At 38.3% G+C, this 22,291-nt stretch overlaps 1 protein-coding gene across 1 annotated transcript; it reads left to right on the top strand.

The window, feature by feature from the left end:
- Window positions 1-5,115: 5,115 nt before the first annotated feature.
- Window positions 5,116-20,504, top strand: Ifi44 (interferon induced protein 44). Its single transcript, XM_028879127.2, has 9 exons — window positions 5,116-5,226; window positions 5,456-5,919; window positions 7,399-7,435; window positions 8,461-8,656; window positions 8,793-8,939; window positions 13,955-14,126; window positions 15,384-15,484; window positions 18,640-18,813; window positions 20,040-20,504. The coding sequence occupies exons 2-9, from the start codon at window positions 5,466-5,468 to the stop codon at window positions 20,085-20,087; spliced, it is 1,329 nt and encodes a 442-aa protein (XP_028734960.1). The 5' UTR covers window positions 5,116-5,226; window positions 5,456-5,465; the 3' UTR covers window positions 20,088-20,504.
- Window positions 20,505-22,291: the final 1,787 nt, after the last annotated feature.

Below are 22,291 nucleotides of genomic sequence, written 5' to 3'. Positions count from 1 at the left end.
ACATACTTTTGAACAAACAGTTATCTGTTATGCTCAGGTTGATTCATGTGTGTGTGTGTGTGTGTGTGTGTGTGTGTGTGTGTGTGTGTGTAATCATGAGTATTTGAAGGAGTCGACAAAAATGGAGACAGTTTCCTCATTGCTGTGACTAGATACCTGAAAGTAGCATTTAAGAGAGGATGGCTTTTCGGCTTACACTTTTGGAGGATATAGTTCATCTTGGTGGAGAAAGTACAGTGAAGTATACCTATCTCTGGGGGAGACTGTGCCTGGGACTCCTCATGTTTTGGTAGATCAGAAAGCAGATAGCTTAGGTTGGTATCAGGGTTTATCTGGACCACAAACAACCACCTCTGCATGCCCCAGACCCAGTGATTCACTTTGTTTAGCTCTACATCCTGAAGGTTTAATAAGCCCCCAGAACAGTACGGTCTCCTGGTGCCAAATGTTTGAATGCATCAGTCTGTGGGAGATATTTGACACTGAACACATAACACAATATGTACCATTAGGCCAGAAAGCATCAGACCCTGACCATAGGTATTCGTTCAGATAGTGAGGACTTTGTGTCTGATACCTTCTGATTGCCAAAATTCTCATATTTATATATGTCATTGCCATGGCTTTTGGGGGATTTTCCCATCTCTGCTGGGATCAGCTTCAAAGCTTTCCTTGCTGCTAGCATCCTTTGAGGGGTGCTGAGGAAACCAAGAGCCCACACTTTTAGAACATTGAGCAACTTGGCACAAGGATCTCTCTACTGAGTATGTATGAGAACATCTCTGAATTGTTCCCTCTGAGCAACTCATTATGGCTGATGCGGGAAGCCACCTATGGATTGCTTGTTTGCAACAGATCTCATAGTTTGTACTTCAGTTCAGCCTTATGGAGGCATTTTTTATTATTATTAAGAAATTTTCTATTCATTTTACATACCAACCACAGATGCCCCTCTCCTCCCTCCTCCCATCCCCCAGCCTTCCCCCTCAACCCACCCCCCATTTCCACCTCTCCAAGGCAAGGACTCCCATGGGGAGTCAGCAGATCCTAGTTCATACAGTTGAGGCAGATCCAAGCCCCCCCTCCCTGCACCAAGGCTGTGCAAGGTGTCTCACCATAGGCACTGGGCTCCAAAAAGCTTACTCATGCACCAGGAATGGATCCTGATACCACTGCCTCGGGGCCCCCTAAACAGTTTAAGCTAAACAACTGTCTCGCCTATCCAGTGGGCTTAGTCCTATACCATGGGGGCTCCACAGCTATTAGTTCACAGTTCATGTATTTCCACTAGTTTGGCTGGACATCTCTGTACATTTTACCATCATGATCTCATGTCCCTTGCTCATAAAATTCCTCTTCTCTCATCCATTGAATTCCTGGAGCTCAACTCTGTGAATCTCTACATTTGCTTCCATCAGTTACTGGATGAAGGCTCTATGATGACAGTTAGGGTATTCACTAATCTGATTACTAGAGTAGGCCAGTTCAGGCATCTTCTCCACTACTGCTAGTAGACTAATCTGGGGTCATCCTTATGGATTCCTTGGAACTTCCCTAGCACCCTGTTTCTCCCTATTCCCATGATGTCTTAATTCATCATGGTGTCTCTTTCCTTGCTTTCCCACTCTGTCCCTGTTCCAGCTTGAACCTCCTCTTCCCCTATGTTCTCATTCCCCATCCCTTGCCCTCCATTACTCTCCCCACCCCAGTTTACTCTTGTGGATCTCATCTATTTCTCCTTTGCTGGGCTGTCCTTCCTAGGGTCCTCCTTCTTAGCTAGCCTCCCTGGAGCTGTGGGTTGCAGTCTAGTTATCCTTTGCTTTACATATAGTATCCACTTATGAGTGAATACATACCATGTTTGTCCTTCTGAGTCTGGGTTACCTCACTCAGGATGATTTTCTAGTTTGATCCACTTGCCTGAAAATTTCATAATATCATTGTTTTTTTTTTTTTTTTTTTTTTTTTTTTTTTTTTTTTTTTTAACCACTGAGTAGTACTCCATTGTGTATATGTGCCACATTTTCTTTATCCATTCTTCAGTTGAGGGGCATCTAGGTTGTTTCCAGGTTCTGGTTATTATGAATAATGCTGCTATAAACATAGTTGAGCATGTGTCCTTGTGGTATGATTGAGCATTCCTTGGGTATATGCCCAAGAGTGGTATAGCTGGGTCTTGCAGTAGATTGATTCTTATTTTATTCCTCTGCTGTAGCAGAACAACAGTCTCAAAATCTAGCACTTTTCAGCTTTTTCTCCATAGAGAGACAAGGCTATAACCCGAATGCTCTCTTCTCATAGTTACACAGGCCATTCCACTCAAATTCACAGCTCCCTGGAAGGAGCATTCTTCTCCGTGTGCTAAGTGGAGGAGATTCGGAAGGAAAGAACAGTATTAACACAGGTGACCACTTTTTCCTTCTTTTCTTGGCTCCTGGGACAACTCACTCTTCCTGCTTTCCACTAGTTTTCATAGTTCCAGTCCTTTTGGGTTAATCTTTTGAATGTTTATGACCTCTAAAAGAGGGAGGAGACACAAGGTTTGGTCTATAGAGCTGCACTTACTCATTGAAATCTTCCCTTCACTTTATGCATCTCTCCGTGTATGATGATGATTCTCAGGTTGCAGTCATGCCCTAGTCTCTGACCTCACACACCACCCACTTATGTCTTCACTTACATAATCTAATGGAAGACAGAATACATAACTCTTCCAACATTTGCATATCAATAATAAACAGTCTCACCATTTATCCTATTGTAGGGTCCAGGAATATAGGAATAAGATAGGAATATAGGAATAAATTTAAGGAATGGAAATGGACAGCTGTCAGCTTGGCTTGCAAAAAGGGGATTAACCTTTAACTGGGCTTTTCTGTGTTTTACAGTGGGCAGCTCTCTCAACAACCCAAATGTTATTTATTTATTTATTTATTTATTTATTTATTTATTTATTTATTACTAAAGATTGCCCTTTGCAGCCCTGGGGTTAGCTATTCTTCAACCACCCCCTACCACTCACTACCGAAACCAAAGTTAACTTTTAATGAGTTCTCCGTAACAACCTGCCTTGCGTTGTTTCATATTCCCCCCATGAGAACCCAGCTATGTCAGGAGAAGTTGCAGGTTTGGGCAAACAGCAATTAACTGAGTCAGGAAGGGCTGCAGGAATACACAAATATCATTTAGCTGAAACCCCCTAAAGCCTTGTTAATGGAAAATTATAAAAACCTAAGACAATTTATCTCTAAAAGTTTAACTTCAAAATAGTAAAAATTCCTTTGTCTATGTCTAATGCTTACCCCTTACTATAAAAAGAGGCTCATAGCCTGTCTCTAACTGCTACAGCCTCAGAATTCTAATACTGGCTGTGGTCTCAGCTAGCTGATAAGCTTTTGTGCCCCATGATGATATTTCCATTCTTTGGCCTTTTTTTTTTTTTTTGGAACAAAGTCTGCTTCTGGTTTAATAGAGTTTGATGGTTTGTCCCCCTTATAGCATGACCCTGGACCCAATACCATGATCAAGTAAGAACAATCCTTTTCTCTACCCCCTCTCCTAACACAGCTAGCCCACATCTATCCCACCAGTAAATTTTCCTGGTTTTCTTTTATGCTTGAAAGACACATCGAATCTGATTACTTTTCACGGCCTTTGCCACTACAAATCCTCAAACTGTTCCGTCCATTACCTTCTCCTCTGACCTTTGTAAGGAATAAATTATTACAGCCCATTGTCAGGATGAGGTTCATTTAAAACTCCCTGAGGAATCACAGATAAGCAGGAGGCACTAGACTCCTGCCTTCCTTAGCTAGTCTCTGGATCCTGCTTGCCTGGGTACTTTTCAGTTTATTTTAGGGTTGAAATATGCAATTGAGCTAACCTATCAGGACACATGGATGGATCTTGAGCCTCAGCGCAATGGAGGGTTTGGGGTGGGGACTGTACTAGATGAGTGCGAAGACTGCTCTTCCCTGAAGAACTCTGCCAATGAGAAATTCAGAGGGCAGGGAAATGCAATTGGGAGCATAAAAAAAAAATAAAAATAAAAAAAACCCCAACAAAACAACAACAAAACACCCCACTGTTCTTGCATCAAGTTCCACTTTTGACTTTTCTCTAAGCTGATTCCTGACTTTGCAAGGTCAGAACATGAACTGTTGTGCTTCTGCTGCTGGGAGTCTCGAACACTCTTATTGTGAAGACCGTTGTTTCTCACACCTGCTGGTAAGGTACTCCTCATTCCTCTCTATACTCTTCTTAGTGTATTTTCCACAGTGTCCACAGTGTTGACCACCTTTGTTTTTCTTCATATCTGATGGGAGCAAAACGACATTCTTCCTGTAAGCAGCTGTTGTGGAAGGGTGCATAGGCTTGCCCACCTCATGCTCTATCTAAGAAGGAGGCTGCTCTAAGCCCGTGGAGGTATGGGAACTAATTTGGAATGAAATAATATCATGGACTAAGAGAAGTAGATGACTTTGAGATCTACTTTGGAGGCACGATAGACAGTAATTTTGTTGTATATGTCCATATATAGAGACTTGTTGAATTTACCTTAAAAGACAAACCTCAGCCCTGTGAGAGGCTGTGCTTCCTAAATTTTCCTAATACACTTTTGGTTTGACTTTGGTATTTAAAAGTAGTTTTTTTTTTCAGTTGATATTGATGACCACAGACTCACATTTGAGGATAAGAGATGTAGTAGGCTTCTGTGACAACCGGTCCCCTCCACCCTACCCCCCAAATACAGTCTAGACAGGAATCCACTGAAGAGAACTATTAAAAATTGTGATAGGGATGCTGAAGTGTAGCTCTTCACAGTTGATAGCTTCTGGCAGGGGTGGGGTGGGGAAGGACTCAGTTTTCTTTAAGGGAGTTCGCCCATGCTCCAGTGAGTGAGTGTATGGGCAACAAAAATGGACCTTGTATTTTTTTTTTTCTCTTCGTCGGGGGAAGGTCAGAGGAGCATGACTGGGGTGGGGATCTGGGAAAACTGAGAAGTGAGTGTGATCAGGGTGCATCATGTGAAACTCCCAAATAATCTATAAAAATAGCATGCTGGGAAAAATACTGGAATGCTGCTCCGCATGACTAGGTGTGCCGAGTTTCAGTTCCATTTCCTAAGCAGGAAGCTGTGGCAAGTTTCTTTTCATTTACTGCAGGCTTGTTTACTGAGGCAGAAGCTGTCCTCGGCACCAGGCTTTGTGCAGACTCTTCACAGAGGTACGTATTGTAACTTTCCACTTACCCCAGACACTTGCAAACAAGAGTGTTTAAAATTTTTGAAAGCAATTATTTAAATGAACATTTTGGTAATGATTTTCTTGCTATGCTTTTACCTCATGTTCATTAATTTCCTGTGTTCTGAGAGAAAATAAGAGTAAACAAAAGCTGTGTGTGCCTCTGTCCGGTCTTCAGTGTTTAATGAGGCCTGTGTTGGCTTTCCCACTAGGCTGTGAAGTATGGCCATGAGAACTCGTTTGACATGGTTGCAAGAAAAGTGCCTGCAGAATTATTTTGGTGGAAAACGGTTTTGTCTTCTTTATAAGGCGACTGAGCAGAACTTCTCTCATCGTGATTTGTTATGGAAATGTTGGGATCACGGTCCTACCATGACAGTGTTTTACAGCAGAAACTGCGTTTTTGGGGCCTACCTGCAAGAGGGCTTCCAGAACAAAAATGTTCCCATCACTCTTTTTGCACTCCGAGAGACTGAAGTTTCAGCATGTGCAATAGGAGCACATAAGCCAGCTTTTTTATTCTATGATAGAGAGAATATTGATTGTATTCCTGGTATCTATGTAGTGTTATATGAGAAAAGTATGACTATAAGTTCAGAGGTATGTGAAAAGCTCGGACTGCCTCCTCGATATTCTACCATGTCTATTCAGGAGTGTGAAACTTTTCGATGCGAAGGTATGTTTGCTCAGACAAGCCTTTGGAGGTCTCCCCTGCATGTTTAGTGGGTTCTAGATGACATATCCCTGTGGAAAAGGCACCTTTAAACTTGGGCTCTTAGATCTGGAGAGATGACCCACACTGACATGTGGCCAGAAATTGCTAAAATCCAATCTTTTGGAAATGAGACCACTTAACATAAGATCTACCCCTTTGACAAAATTTTCATTCCATAGTATAATGATGCAGCTGTAAGGATTATGTTATCAAGAAGTCTCTAGGATTTGGGTAATGAACCTTTAACCTTCACCATACCCCGCCCCCACCACTCGGCCTGTAGTCATTAGTTTGTTTTTGTGCATGTGGCTGTTAGATGCCCATAATACTGTGATCACACAGACTCGGCTTTCCTTGATTAGTTCATTTCAGCCTAAAAGAATAACTGCAACATTAACTTGTACTTGTTTAAGGTTTTACAACTTATGTTTTTAATTTTATTTATTACTCATTTTATTTTCATAAGTGTTCCTACATTTTTTTTGTTTCTGCTTTCAAACATTCTTCATTTCCTGTCACAATAAAGCCCAATTTTATCACAAAGTTGCTGTAAAGTGTTTCACAGTAAATTTGCACATAATTGTAGTTTTAAGTTTCCCTTTAGACACTGAAGCTATTTCAGAGAATGCTTTATAAAAATCTCAGAAATTAATTTTATTTTTGCACATAGTTTTCATTCTTTCAGAGATTAATTATATTTTGGTCATTGGATAAAATTTTTACAATTTCTGCTTTTGGCAATTTAATGGTATTTACTTGGTTGTTCTACATGTGGCCCAATAGTGAGAGTTATTAGAGATTTGATAGCATTGCTAGGCTAATGGTTTTAAGTCCATGCCCCAAAAAGTCTTTTCTTAAAAAAAAAAAAAAAAAAAAAAAAAAAAAGGGCACCTCTGAACCTGAGATGGACTGGTCTGTTTCTAGTCCTCTGCATATATATATCACTGCTTTCCATGGAGTGGCTAGACTTTAATTTTATCTACTTTTATCTTCTCTATTGAGCCAGGAACGCATTTGGTTGAATGGAAGTTCCTATTGAGAGCTGGCTTTGACAAAAACTTGTGCCTATTTTAAAAATTATTGTTTTAATAATAAAAACTGTACATTGTATCTTCTAGACCTATTCCCACTTTCAGAGAAAATATCAGTTAATACTAGTCTTTCCTTGGTTGTCTATACATCTATATTCTGCTTCTCTAATTCAGAAGACACTCCCAATCCAATTTCCGTTCAAGCAAAGAAGTCCACACTACTACTGAGCAGGTGCGAGAACCCATGTGCAGACACTCTTGTGTTTCCAAAGGAGGCAATGTCAATTTTCTCCCCTTGCTTTTTCCTGTGGAAAGACTACTTACATATTTGTCTCTAGTGAATTTGCTCACATTCATTTGACAAACCAATCATTTAAGAATTTATAATCTATATTATTATTTTTCTTAGAGTTATTGGATGAGAGAAAGACAAGAGACATTGCTGTGTAAGTCAATGGCTTTTTATTATCTTATTACTTATTACTGTTTATTACCTTTCATTATGATAATGAATGTCAACAAAATTGATGACACAAATTATTACAGCTAATACATAAACCATCAAAGAATAACCAAAACCCGTCTCTATAATTATAAAACAATTGATCCTAATAATATTAAGAACAGTGAGTCGGAGAGGACTATTTTTAATGCTATGTACTAAGGGAAAATAATTTTGGTTACATTGTGTTTTATAATTCTTACAGCAAATTTTTTCTTTAGAATATGCTGAGAATGATTATGAAGCTGAGAACATCTATTAATGAGTTTTGGGATCATGTTAGAAATGGTCTACTTCTATAAACTTCAAATACATATTATACAATTGCTTTTAGAGTTTATCATTATTAATCCTCACATTTGGAATGCCTGATATTTATTAGTGAATTTACAAGCTGTAGTGACATAAGTGAACAGTTTTATGATTAATTAGTTTTAGTTGCAAGTGTTATTTTTGTTTTTATTTCCTTCACAATATGACTTAAGCTAGGGTAGTGTATTAGCTTTTTTTCAGTTGTTATGACTAAAGGAAGACAGGATTTCCTTCAGCTTACAGTTCTAGAGGGAGAGAGACCATCATGGTCGGGCAGCCATGGCAGCAGTCACAGAAAGCACGGATGCAGAACCAGGAAGCTGGCTGACAGCATGTTCATTCACATACAGGAAGCACAGAGAGAAAGAACAGGAAGTGGGTGAGGTCATCAGCCCTCAAAGCTTGCCCTCATCGACCTACTTCCTCCAACAAGGCTCCACCTCTTAAAGGTTCTATCATCTTCCCAAACACCAATTTACGACATAGTGTTCAGATACATAAGCTGACTTCAACCCACTATATTCAGGTCTTGTATGTACATGGAAGAAGGCAAGCTGCTAATTAGAAGATAAGGAAGATAAGTGAATTCTTAGAAAATGTATGGTGAGAACATGTGAACTGACCAGTCAATTCTTAAACATTGTTGAATTTTAATAGAATACAGAGGAATTTATTGACTGTCCTGAGTACCTATAAGCCGTATGGAGACCTGGTTCCCCAAACACGAATTCTGCTGCTGGGCCCTGTAGGAGCTGGAAAGTCTAGCTTCGTCAACTCAGTCAAGTCTGTTTTCAGAGGCGGCATCACACACCAGGCCTTGGTGGGCTGCGACAAAAATGGGATATCTGACAAGGTAAGTGTATTTTAGGCTACCCAGGCTTCTTTGGTTCAAGGTAAGTGCATTGGAAAACCACGTTGACGATCAACTGACTTTATTTAAATTTATAACAAGAAGGAATGTCCGTTTCAAGTTGTCCTTCATTTTTCAGTACAGGACATATTCCATCACATACGGGGATGGCGATGGCCCCCTGCCGTTTGTCCTGTGTGACTCGCTGGGGCTGAGTCAGAAAGCTGGCTTGCACACAGATGATACAGCTTACCTGTTAAATGGCCACATTCCTGACAGGTACCAGGTAAGATTTGACTGACTGTTAAAAATCATGGGTTGATTTTTAAAATGTCAGTTTTGCCCACCATCCACTTCATGTCCCGGACTAACATTGCCACTTCAACATTTTAAACTGCACTTGTTCAAATTCCTTTGTTCTTTTTTTTGATAGAAATTTTACAAAGAATTAAAAAAATCCATAGGTTTCTTTTGTTACACATATCTTAACAACCATCAATTGTTTAGATGGGTGTCTATGAAACAGGCATCTATCTGTGTGAATTATATAAGTAGCCACTTTTGTTAGCAGGAAATCTGAAGGCAGATGCTTGGGAATGTGAGAGCTTTTACGGCGCTATGAACTTCAGAAGTTTCCCTTTTTAGATCACTGCAGCATGGGCTCTGTCATAGTCAGGGTTACTGTTGCTTTGCTGAAACACCATGACCAAAAGTGAGTTGGGCTCACACTTCCACATCACAGTTTACCCTTAAAGGAAGTCAGGACAGGAACTCAAACAGGGCAGGATCCTGGAGGCAGGAGCTGATGCAGAGGCTATGGAGGGGTGCTGCTTACTTGCTTGCTTCCCATAGTCTGTTCAGCCTGCTTTCTTATAGATCCCAGAACCACTTGCCCAGGGATGGCATTACCCGGGCCCTCCCCTATAATCACAAATTATGAAAATGCCCTACCACTGGATCTTATGGAGCCATTTTCTCAATTGAGGCTCCTCTTCTCTGAAGATGCTAGCTTGTGTTAAGTTGACACAAATCTGGCTATAACAGACACTGGGGACTGAATGTGTGTTTCTCCTCAAGGTTTCTCATATGCTGAAGTCCCAGACATCAGGGGGATGCCTTTAATAGGTGGAGGCTTTGGGAAGTAGGTGTGTCTTGAGGATGGAGCCCTTAGGGGTAGAATTAGTGTCATTCTCAGAAACCATCAGACAGCTGATTGCTTTTGCCATGTGGGGGTACAGGCTAAAAATGAATATCTGAAAAACCTCAGTAGATCTAAACTTTTCTGACCCCTTGATATTAGATTCTATGTTCTCCCAAAATGTGAGAAATTGATATTTGTTTTTATGCCACCCAATATGTTAGTAAATCTGTAGCAGCTTCACCAAAGTGTGTCCTCCATCCTTAAGCTTTTTAGGCCATGTTGACCACAGGAAGGTCAGATGAAGGGGAAAGTCAACTATTTGTGTTAGTCTCTAGTTAGCTTCAAATTTGTAGTCCTCTCCACAAACATTTAGATGACAAATTAATCCTTAACTAACCTTGAACCAAATGAGTAGTCAATTGTTATCGCGTCTTTCACTGATGTCTTTGGCATCCTTTCTCTACTAAATGTGCACAGATATAACATTTTTCATTCTTTAGTTTTTTTTCTATTGGTATGTTTATTTATCCCTTTATGATGTCATCTTAATTACATATTTTTATCCATTTTTTATTACTGCAGAAATAAACTAGTTCTTGATATACTATGCTATCACAACTCTCTTGCTTTTCTTGACAGTTTTTATACATACACTTTTGGAAGCAAGCTTTCTTGTGATTGATTTATTATTGTTTTGAGGGAAATTGTATTAATACTTCATGTTGTAACTTAATTTGTATGTTCACATATCTTGTGTACTATTTAGAAAGACTATTTTAACTTTTTGATCATGGAAGTTTCTTTTATTTCTTAATATAGAGATAGAATATAGACATGCACATTTAGAGAATTTTTTTTATTATAGAACACTAAAAATTTATATAAAAGTGCACAAAACATATCAATCAATTTACATGTACTCAGCTTTGAAATTTTTGAATCATGTATAATCTTTTTTTTTTTTTTTTTTTTGGTTTTTTCGAGACAGGGTTTCTCTGCGTAGCTTTGCGCCTTTCCTGGAGCTCACTTGGTAGCCCAGGCTGGCCTCGAACTCACAAAGATCCGCCTGCCTCTGCCTCCCAAGTGCTGGGATTAAAGGCATGCGCCACCACGCCCGGCTATAATCATGTATAATCTTTATTAATCTATATTTCCCATTTTCTCTTCTCCTGTATCATTTTGAAGCAATGAGAAATTGAGAAATAATAACAGTTTAGGTGAAGTTGAATATTATTTGTATACATACAAATAAGTACATATTATACATAGCTTTCTTTGAACATAGATATAATCATTTCACAGTTATTTTTACCTTATTAAATATTATTTGATATTCAAATTTCTAACTCATCTATTATATTACAATTTTTATTTTTTATTTTATTTTATTTTATTTTATTTTTTTGGTTTTTCGAGACAGGGTTTCTCTGTGTAGCTTTGCGCCTTTCCTGGAACTCACTTGGTAGCCCAGGCTGGCCTCGAACTCACAGAGATCCGCCTGGCTCTGCCTCCCTAGTGCTTTAACAGTTCATTTTTGAAAAGTAAATCTAATCAAAATGTTTTAGCCTATATATTCTGCTTTTCCTTACAATTTGTCTCTTTAAAAGTAAATAAATAAGTAAATATTGTGTGCATGTATGTGTGTGTATGTTGTAGTGTGTATGTTGCCTGTGTACATGTGTGTATGTGTGCATGTGTGTGGGTTACACACATGCCATGGTGAGTGCACAGATCAGGGGACACGATGAGGCAGTTGGTTCTCTCCTTCCTCCACGTGAGTCCTGGGGACTGAACTCAGGTCATCAGTCTTGGTGGTAAACACCTGTACCCCCTGAGCCATCTTACTGGCCCTGCAGCTTGTCTTTTTAGGAAACTGGAATGGTTCTTTTGTGGATCTCTTTATAACATGGACTCGATTTTGTTGTATCCTTAAGTATCACTTTGTGTGGTTCTCTCCTTTCCACAGAACAAAAAATAGTTTAGTGAATTCTACTTCATAGTGGTGTGTTCTTCCATCCGGAGGTGCATAATTTCGGGTTTTCTTGATTTTTCAAAATTGTATCATTAGTGCTCTGTAGTTGGACATTTCTCTCCTGCCCATCAGTTCCCAAATAACTACTCAGAGCCTTAATGTTACTTATAAATACTCAGCCAATAGCTCAGGCTTGTTACTAGCTAACTCTTACACTTAAATTAACCCATATTTCTTATCTATGCTTCACCACTTGGCTCAGAGCTTGTTACTTCATTTTCTATACATCCTGTTATCTCGGCGGCTGGCTGGCTTCTCCTCTGACTCTGCCCTTCCTCCTCCCAGAGTCTGGGAGTCCCGTCTATACTTCCTGCCTGGCTACCAGCCTGTCAGCTTTTTATTAACCAATGAGAGTAATACATATTCACAATGTACAGAAGGATTATTCCACAGCAATGTTCAGTTTGTGGATCGTTTATTTATTAGAGTGAGCATAGTGATCTCCTTCCACCATTTTACGTCATGTCACCTATGGAGAGAAATTCTCCCATACCTACTATCTGATTACACAGTGGTCCACACAGCTACAAAAGAAAAACAGGGTATAAGAACAGGCTTCAGTTTTTGTCTGTTTTATGAACTTTTGAAAACAATAAGTTTTTTTCTGAGTATTTATTTGCCTTTAGTAATCAGTTGTTAAGTTATTATCATTGTGAACTCAATATAAACTGAATAAATTTGATGTATTTTGATATGTTGTAGTTTTTCCAAATCCAATTGCCAGGACCTCTACAAGTTAAATCACAGGCCCTTTGACAGAGACACAGGTATTTTCTGTGTTTCTTGCTCTGTGGTATGTCTGGGTATCCCTGCCACGTCTTTTGTGTTTTCCATCCTGCACTGTGAATCAGTTGCTTCTTCACAAAGCCCTGTTTGTAGCATTAGAAAAGTTGCTGGCTGTTTTTGCTTGCACTTTTCAGCAAAGCACATATTTCTTTGATAAGATGCCTTATAAATTAATATACATGTATTCAAATTAAAGACTAGAGAATTTTTAATCCTCTGTAATTATATTTTTGTTGACTTTCTCCTAAATTGAGAATTCTTGTTCTCAAGGACAGTAGATTGGATAGAATATTGTATCACAACTAATTTCTTCATGTCACACAGTAGCTTCAAAACAGATTCCATTATTAGTGTAAGTTACCTAATCATATTTAATATTATTTAGTAAAATAACAATCAAAACTGGAGACAATATAACAATCTTAGCAGATTCTTATACTATGTTGAGAATGCAGTCATATATCATGATGGGGCATACAAATTAGACCCTGTTTTAGAGTCAGCCAGAAGTAGTTTGACTCTGTAGTTATCCTAAGTACAATGTTTAATTTGATTTATGAATTTGTTTTAAAATTTGATTTTGTTTTATTTTTATAACTTATTATTTATATACCTAAAGTTGAATTTGTAGAATAAAGAATATTTAAAGAATTTATCTCCTTTTTCTGCTTATTTAAACAAATCCTTTTGTTCTTCCTATAAGAAATCACAATAAACTTATGACTTGTTTCCCTTTTGTAATATCAAAGAAAATATGTACATATTTGTGTGCTCTCCCTTTTTAGAGAAGTGGTAGTATCCTATGGCTTGCTGGTATCCCATGTTTTTGTTGCATGAATAGGCGTACAATCAAGACACTGTGCAGATATCATTTTTTTTATGCCACTATCTCTGTGAGACAGACCCTGGCAGAGCAATTGTTAGTACAAGAATAATGGTACCATCCTCTCATGAGGCATTCTCCTCTTCACTCACTGTGTGAAGACTCCAACTTTGTTTCTGAATGCTCTGACCTCTGTCTTCACACACATGGTTTCTTTTATTGAGCGCAGTTCCTGGCACAGCCTTGTTCACTTTCTTGAGTAGAACTCTCTGTCATTATAGCCCCAGATCATGTATCTCTTGCTCACAGAGGCATTATCAAGCTGTGTAAAAGAACTGCTAACCACTTATGCAATTACTGCCTTCTCCATTTTAGGGTTAGCCTCTTAACATCAGATATCTGTGCATTTTGTTCAAATTCATAGGACTGGAGTATAGTTTATGAATAAACACAGTCCATGTAATGATTCTAACTTCCTTCCTGAGTATTCTGACTTCTGTCTTCTTATCTACTTTACAGTTCGATTCCATGAAACCAATCACTTCAAACCATCCAAACTACATTCACAATCCACTGTTGAAGGACAAAATCCATTGTGTGGTGTTTGTATTTGATATCAATTCTGTAGAACAGCTCTCCCATGGGTTGGTGGCAAAGATAAAAAAGATTCGAAGGGAGCTGATAAAATGTGGTGAGTGTCATTGCATTTTGCTACTGAAAGTAACTGACTAGACTTTACAGCAGAAATTTGGGGAGTGAAGTGAAAGACTACAGTGATTGCAAATGTGAGTCTTCCTGGATCATCAGCATAGTTACATCCAGTTGAGAGCTCAATAGCTATATGACTTAAATTCAGTTTCCCTCAACATCTTAAAATTGCTAAAAGAATAGGACCTCCCTGTGACTATTTTGCTTGCACGTAGTGCACAAGTTGAAGAGTAGCCAACCCCACCCACACACTGCCTTTGTATTTTGTCATGTAGTTTTTGACATACTATATCTTTCCTTTGGACCTTAACGGATTAGAAAAAAGAGCAGATATAGAACACACCTGGTAGAAAGAGGCAGCAGAAAGGCAGGAGGTGAAAACAAGCTGGTGGTTCTGGTGCCCAACTCTGGCTTTTCTTGGTTTTTTTTTTTTTTTTTTTTTTTTTTCGAGACAGGGTTTCTATGTGTAGTTTGCCTTTCTGGAACTCACTTGTAGCCAGCTGCTCGAACTCACAGAGATCCGCCTGTCTCTGCCCCGAGCTGGATAAAGCGTGCGCCCCCGCCCGCAAAGATTTATTTATTTATTATGTATAAGCATGTATGACTGCAGGCCCCAGAAAAGGGCACTAGATCTCATTACAGATGGTTGTGAGCCACATGTGGTGCTGGAATTGAACTCAGGACCTCTGGAAGAACAGTCAGTGGTCTTAACCTCTGAGCCATCTCTCCAGCCCGCTTTTCTTGGTTTTATCCACTGGAGTGGGAAAGAGCCCATCACAAATTTGATTAAGAAACAAGGACTTACCTGCTCACTGAAATTGAAATATTTTAAAATCTTGTGCAGGGACCTGTTTGTCAATATTGTGAAGTAGGAGTAGCTTACTCATCAGGTTATGATGGTTTTGCTCTCTTGAAATGCCTTTTTCCATCTTCTCTGGCATTTTCTCTAATCTCCATAAAAACAACATAATTAGGACTGAATAGCAATTGGCAATAATGTGGAGTAAATTTTAGTTAGTTCTAAGTACTCTTTTGTGAAGCTTCAATTTTTAGCTTAGAACAAAGGGGACATTGCATGCAGAAGAAATTACAGTGGATGTTGTGTGTGTGTAAGGTGGTAGAGAACTCCCTAAATCTAAAGTTGCCCCATTGCTTACCTCCAGCAAAATTGATAATTTACTAATTTAGAAATTCTGTTGATGTCTGTAAGGATAAAATCCTATGTATTTCTTTGACACAGGCATCCTGCATGTGGCTTTGCTTACCCACGTGGATAGCCTGGATCTGATTACAAGAGAAGACCTGATAGACATATACAACTGTGAGCCTGTGAAGCTCAAGGTAATGAGTGAATGTTCTCTGAGGAATGTCTTTATATACACAATATCCAACCTTATAAAGAACATTAGATAACTGTTAAACTGAAGAGGAATTAAAATAATTGCTAGAAAAGTTAGGACACATTTTCCAGGCTTAGAAGATTGAATTACATACAACTCATCTTTGTGTTTTACTTCATGTTTAATTTTACTTGCTATAATTTAATTCAACAAATATTTATTGATTTCCTTAAGATCAAACCAGTACTATAGCCTCTAATCTGATACAACAATGATACAGACATTATTGTACTGAAAATCATATAATTTTATAGACAGAAGTGAGAATATAGGGAAGTGGGAAATTAAAAAGTAGACAGAAGAATATGCCATGATTATATAAGATAAATATCATGTAAGAAATGGTGGAGAAAAATGTCACAGGGGATTATTTCACTGCAAAGGTGATGCTGAATGATAGTATTTAAGCATTTTAGTAAGAGAAGAAACAAAAAGAGAAACAATTTAAGCAAAGGAAGTATAAATCAAACTACTAGAGGACAAAAATGGTAGAAAGTCTGAGATGCATGGAGTTCTGGATGTAATGGATAGCTAGGTATTTGTTGTAGACAGAAAAGCAGAAGCCAGTGGTAATGACACTTCATTTTATGACTTTACATTTTAGAGAATCATAGACATTAGAAAGTAGCCATATAAATTTTGATCATGTTTTTCCTTCCTCTAGTTTGTCCCAGTTACTTCCTTCTTACATACCCATCCAACTTTATGTTTTCTCACTTTCAAAACAAAACAACAATAAAATAATAAAAAAGCCCCAGGAACCAGACATCTAGACTGTTTTCAATTTCTAGCTGTTATGAGTAGAGTAGAGTAGCCATGAACATGGATGAGAAAGTATCTATCTAGTACGATATAAAGTCCTTTGGGTATACACCTAAGAGTAGTATAGCTAGGTCTTGAGGTAGATCTATTGCCAGCTTCCTAAGGAACCACCACACCAGTTTCCATAATGGTTGTGCCAGTTTATTGTTCCCTTCCCACTAATTAATAAGTGTTCCTCTTCCCCACATTCCTTGCCAGTGTGATCTGTCATTTGTGTTATTGATCTTGGCCATTATGACTGGGGTAAGAAGAAGCTTCAAAGTATTCTTGATTTGCATTTCCATAATGGCTAAAGATGTTGAATATTTCTTTAAACTTGTTCCAGTCATTTGTGTTTCATCTTTTGAGAACTCTTGACTTAGTTCTGTACCCTTTTTAAAAATTGGGTTGCTTATTTTTTATGTCCAGATTTTTTTGTTGTTCTATATATGTTTTAGAAACTAAACTATATGTTTTAGATACCTTCTATTGGATGTATAATTGCCAAAGATATTTTTTCTATTCTGTAGGCTGCTAGTTTGCCCAAATGATGGTGTCCTTTGCCATACAGAAGCTTTTCAGTTTATGAGGTGTATTTATTGGTTGTTGGTCTTAGTGCCTGTTCTAATGGTGTTCTATTCAGAAAGTCTACTCCTGTGCCAACGAGTTCAAGGCTATGCCTCACTTTCTCTTCTATCAGATTCAGTGTGTCTGGTCTTAAATTGATGCACAAAACTCCATTTGAAGTTGAGTTTTTTGCAGGGTGGTAAATAACACAGAGATTAGATACTTAGTGAGGGACTGAGAAGTAAAGGGAGGAATCTCCCAAGGAATGGGAAATCTAATACAGTATTATGGAGGATAAAAGGGAAAGCAGAATAGGAAGATTAAATGCAGAGGGGGATGGGAGAAAAGGGTAGGGGAGAAAATGTGAGGAAGGACAATTAACACTAAAGACAAATTTATTTTTTATTCTTCTATATGTAGCCACCCAGTTTGACCAGCATGATTTGTTGAAGATGTTTTCTTTTTTTTTCCACTGTGTATTTCTAGTTTCTTTATCAATAATTAGATGTCTGTAGGTGTGTGAGTGCTGTGGAATGTCTTTCTGTATGCTGTGAATATGTGTTGCTCTGATCGGTTGATAAATAAAGCTGTATTGGCTTGTGGCAAGGCAGCTGAGAGGCAGGTGGAAGTCTGAGCAGATAGACAGGAAGAGAAAGGCGAGGCAGAGAGATGCCAGCCTGCCACCCAAGGAACAACATGCCAGCAGACCAGTAAGCCACAGAACACGTGGCAAAACATAGATTAATAGCAGCAGGTTAATTTAAGTTATAAGAGCTAGCCAGCAAGAAGCCTGCCATATGTCATGTGATTGGTAATTAATATCAGCCTCTGAGTAATTATTTTATAAGAGGCCCTGAGAAGCCTTCCAACTATATGTGAGTTTATGTCTGGGTCTTCAATTTGATTCCATAGATCAACATGTCTGTTTTTATGCCAATACCATGCTTATTTTATCTCTGTAGCTCAGTAATACAATTCCAGATCTGGGATGATGACACCCCCACTAGTCCTTCAGTCCTTTTATTACTCAAGTTTGTTTTTGTGATCTTTTTTTTTCATACGTGTGTTTCTATATGAAGTTACAGATATTTTCTCACTTTCTATGAATAATTATATTGGAATTTTTATGGGGATTGTGTTGAATCTGTAGCTTGGTTTTAGTGGGTTGGCCATTTTCACAATATTAATCTTAATGATCAGTGAGCATACCATTTGTTTTTAATTCATGTCTAATATATTAGTGCATTTTAAATAAAAATAACAGTGATATTGGAACTTGATGTGAAGTTGTTCAAGAAAGTACTGTAGATGATCTGATTTTTGTTTTTAAAAAAATATAGGAAAATGGTGAGCAAGTTCTTGCTTTTTATTACTACTCTGATATTTTATTTTATACCTTTTACTACTGTGATACACCTGAGAGGATGGTGTATATGTGTCTGTGTGTGAGTGTGCACGTGTGCTCATGCTTATTTGTGTATAACTAGATATGTGTATGGAAGTCCTGATTGATGTTAGGTGTCCTCTTAATTGATTTCCACCTTTTTTTTGAGAAAAGTCTCTCACTGAACTTGTAGTACATTTATTTGACAGGGCTGGTAGACCAGCAAGTCCTTGGGATTCTCTTGTCTCTTCCTTAACACTGACATTTGTTTTAACATGTGTTATCATAGATCTAAATCTGCTCTCATTTTTACACAGCTCTGGGTTTTAAATTTTATATTTCAGCTAGAAGCAGTCCATAGAGACTTTGGATTTGCCCTTTCTGACATCTTGGTGATTAGTAATTATGTCTCAGAGTGGCATCTGGACCCTGTGAAGAACATGGTAATCCTCTCGGCAATGAGAGAGATCCTGCATACTGCAAATGACTTCTTAGAGGACTTGCCTTTGAACAAACAGGTAGACTGGTGATCTCAGAGTTTGAAGGTATCACCAACTTGGTTAATTCTTGTTTGGGTCTGTTGTTTACCTGGTAGGTTTGTCTCTGGGCTATTGGCATATGAGTAGCCCTGACCTTTAACCCACTGGCTGAACATACCTTTTCTATGCACATTTCCTTCCTGCCTTCCTCTTCCAATCTGTCTTGGAGGATCTGCATAACTTTACTCTTGTTTTAAAAAGAAAATTATGAAATTATATATCTCTTTCACTGTCTGGAAAATACTTTGCTCACCTCTGTTTTCTTCTTTCACACTGGCTGCTTTGCTTGGGACCTAGAACTGGATTCGATCAACACTATCTCTCATCAGATGTGATCTTAGAGGATTTGTCCCTGCCTTAGAACCAAATGCATCTGATCTCTCTCTCTCTCTCTCTCTCTCTCTCTCTCTCTCTCTCTCTCTCTCTCTCACACACACACACACACACACACACACACACACAGACACATATTTATCAATCATATATATGTATATCTCATATATATAATTTATAAAATTATCTAGAGATCTAGGAACCAAAACTGGGGTAAAATGTCTTTTGAGACTAGCCTAATATGCTCAATAGATTATCTTTAGTTGCATCCATTTTCCTGGGAATAACCTAACTTTTTACTTTGTAGTTGAAAGAAATTGCACTGTGTGTAGACCTCACATTTTCTGTATTCATTCCTCCATTGTTGGGACCTAGTTGGCTTCCATCCTTAGCTGTTATAAATAATGCTATAATATACAAGTGTGAAAGTATTTTTGTGATAGTTTTAGCTTGGCTTTTTGACCCCCTCCACCTCACTTATTTCTGCTTCATTTAGCGTGGCTCCTCCTAGGTAAATATTTATCATTTGTGATTATAGACTCAACTTGCCCTTCAGGGTGTTCTGTTATCAGTCTGTGGCCAGCATATGCTGCACTGTTACCATTAGAGATTAAATGGGAGTTCTGGTTTATTTTATTCTAACATTACTTCATCATATTTGAGTACTCTGTCCTCTTCACTGACTGCTAATTGGGAAAGAACTGGGAGGTTCACACTGCGAGCTTTCTGTCTGACACTGTCGCCTCAGCTGCTCCAGTCCTCTTTCCTGCGGTGCTCAGGCTCCCAGCTAGGATGAGCTTAGTTCTCTAGCAGCCTTCTGGTTGCCTCTCAGTATAAACCGACTAAGACCGTTTTGTTTCTCTTTTTTTTAGGTGTCAGAAGAGAAGCACTCTCATGTGTTCAAAAAGGAGGAAAAATAAGAGAATTTATCATGTAGTAATAATTAACTGATCATCAGAACAATGAGAAAACAGGGAAGAAGAAGAAGGAGGAGGAGGAGAAGAAGAAGCTGAAACTAGAATGCATTTTAACTGTGCTAGGAAGAAGTACATGTGCAAAAAGCAGTGCCTTTGATAAATAGAAAAATAAGATAAAAGTAATCAGTTATGAAAAATCAATCATAATTCCTGGTGGGTTTATATTCTGTATCTATGAAAAATAAAATGGTTTGTTGTTATAAAACCTAAATCTAACTTAAGTATACATTATTACTTTTCAAATTCTATTATTGTGACTATAAGTTACAAGTGATAAAACTCAACTTGGACAGCATTAATAAACAGATGACTATAACAGAGACTTAGGAAAATAACTTAATAAAATGATTACTAATGATATTCTGTTTTACTCATAAGTTGGTGCCTAGCCCAATTGTTGTCAGAGAAGCTTCCTTAGGCTGCTGATGGAAGCAGATGTAGAGACACACAGCAACATTAGGTGGAGAAAGAGCCCAAATTAGAGATCTCCACTGGGTCCCTCCCCTTGGAGCTTGGGGAACTATGAAAAAGAAAGGGAGGAAGAATTGAAGAAGCCAGAGGGGTTGAGGACACCAGGAAAAGATGGTTCACAGAATCAACTAAGCAGGGCCCAGAGAGGCTTATAGAGAATGAAGCGGCAAGGCAATCACAGAGCCTGCATGGGTCTGCACTGGGTCCTCTGTGTATATGTTGTGGTTGTTAGCTCGGTGTTTTGTGGGACTTCTTACAGTGTGTATGGGGCTGTCTCAGACTCCTTTGCTTGCTCTTGGGACCCTTTACCTCCTACTGGGTTGCTTTGCTCAGCCCTGATATGAGGCTTTGTGCATAGTCTTATTGTATTTTGTCATGCCATGTTCAATTGATATCCCCAGGAAGCCTGCTCTTTTCTGAAGGGAAATGGAGGAGGAATGGATTTGGGGGAGAAGGGAGGTGGGGGGTATTGGGAGGAGTGAACGAAAGGGAAACTGTGATTTTGTGTATTGTACTAGAGAAGAATAAATAAAAAGAAATGAAGAAGAAAAAACAAAAACAAAACAAAACAAAAAACCCCAAAAAGAAACTTGATGAACTAATACACTGAATTTTGTTAAGTATTGCTGTCTAAGAAACCACTCTGAAAATTTAGAGCTTAAGTCACAAGTTAGATTATTGTTACCTAAGTTTGAGATTGGCTGTAGGTTTGTTCACCCAACACAGGCACAACAAGGGCTCCTATTTAGGCTGTGTCTACAGTGACCGTGCCACATTGCATGTATGCATTCTGAAGCCAGGGTTGAAGAGACAGTAGGCTCCCAAGGAATTATTTTTTTGCAGAATTACAAGAAGGCAAAGAGAAATGTTCAAGGCCCCTCAAATCCTAGGCTTACCGCAAACAAAATATCATTTCTGTTGATCTGCTACAGACAAAAGCAAGTTATATGGTGAAACCCAAACCAAGAGTCAGAAAGATTCAATCCATTCTAAATGAGGTCACAATGTATGTGAGTGTGAGATGTAGGAAAATAGTGTTATCAATAGTTAATTTATATGTCTATTACACCCACATGTGCATGGGTGAGCATACATCTAGATTATATATTCATACATGTGATTGCAGATCATGCTTTTTTTCTTATTCTTTGATTTCCATTTCAATATCAAAGAAAATTTAGATTTATTTTACTTTCTCACAGGAAAAATTATACATATTTTTGTTGTAGAATTTTATTTCAAGATGTGTTACATTTGTTTATGCTGTGGAATATTTGTTTAATAATGCAAAGGTGTGTTACATTCTTTTATGTTGGTCTTGCCTGACCAACCTGTCATGCAAGGTATTCCCATTGTTGTAATAGTGGCATGACTGGTGTGGGGGTAACCAAAGACCATGATTGGTGTTGAGGCCTGCTCCATAAGAGGGAGCCCATGCTTGGTACTGTAAATTTGGTAAAAACCCATAGCTGAGCAAGTCTTGTGTCCTAGGAAGTAATTTAATATTGTTTAACTACATTGACACAGTGCCAAGCTACCTTATACATATTTATCTTTGTACACATAGAAAAAGGTTTATTTCAGTTTTAGCCAGAGAAAATTCTCTTCACAATGGAAGGCTATAAATATAATGGCACCTTGTTGGTCAAGATACTGAGAATAAGTGATAGTGGGGT

This window comes from Peromyscus leucopus, chromosome 6 (genome assembly GCF_004664715.2).
Source record: "Peromyscus leucopus breed LL Stock chromosome 6, UCI_PerLeu_2.1, whole genome shotgun sequence".
Classification (NCBI taxonomy): domain Eukaryota; kingdom Metazoa; phylum Chordata; class Mammalia; order Rodentia; family Cricetidae; genus Peromyscus; species Peromyscus leucopus.
The sequence above is the reverse complement of the archived record's forward strand: the minus strand, read 5'-3'. Positions and strand labels throughout refer to the sequence as shown.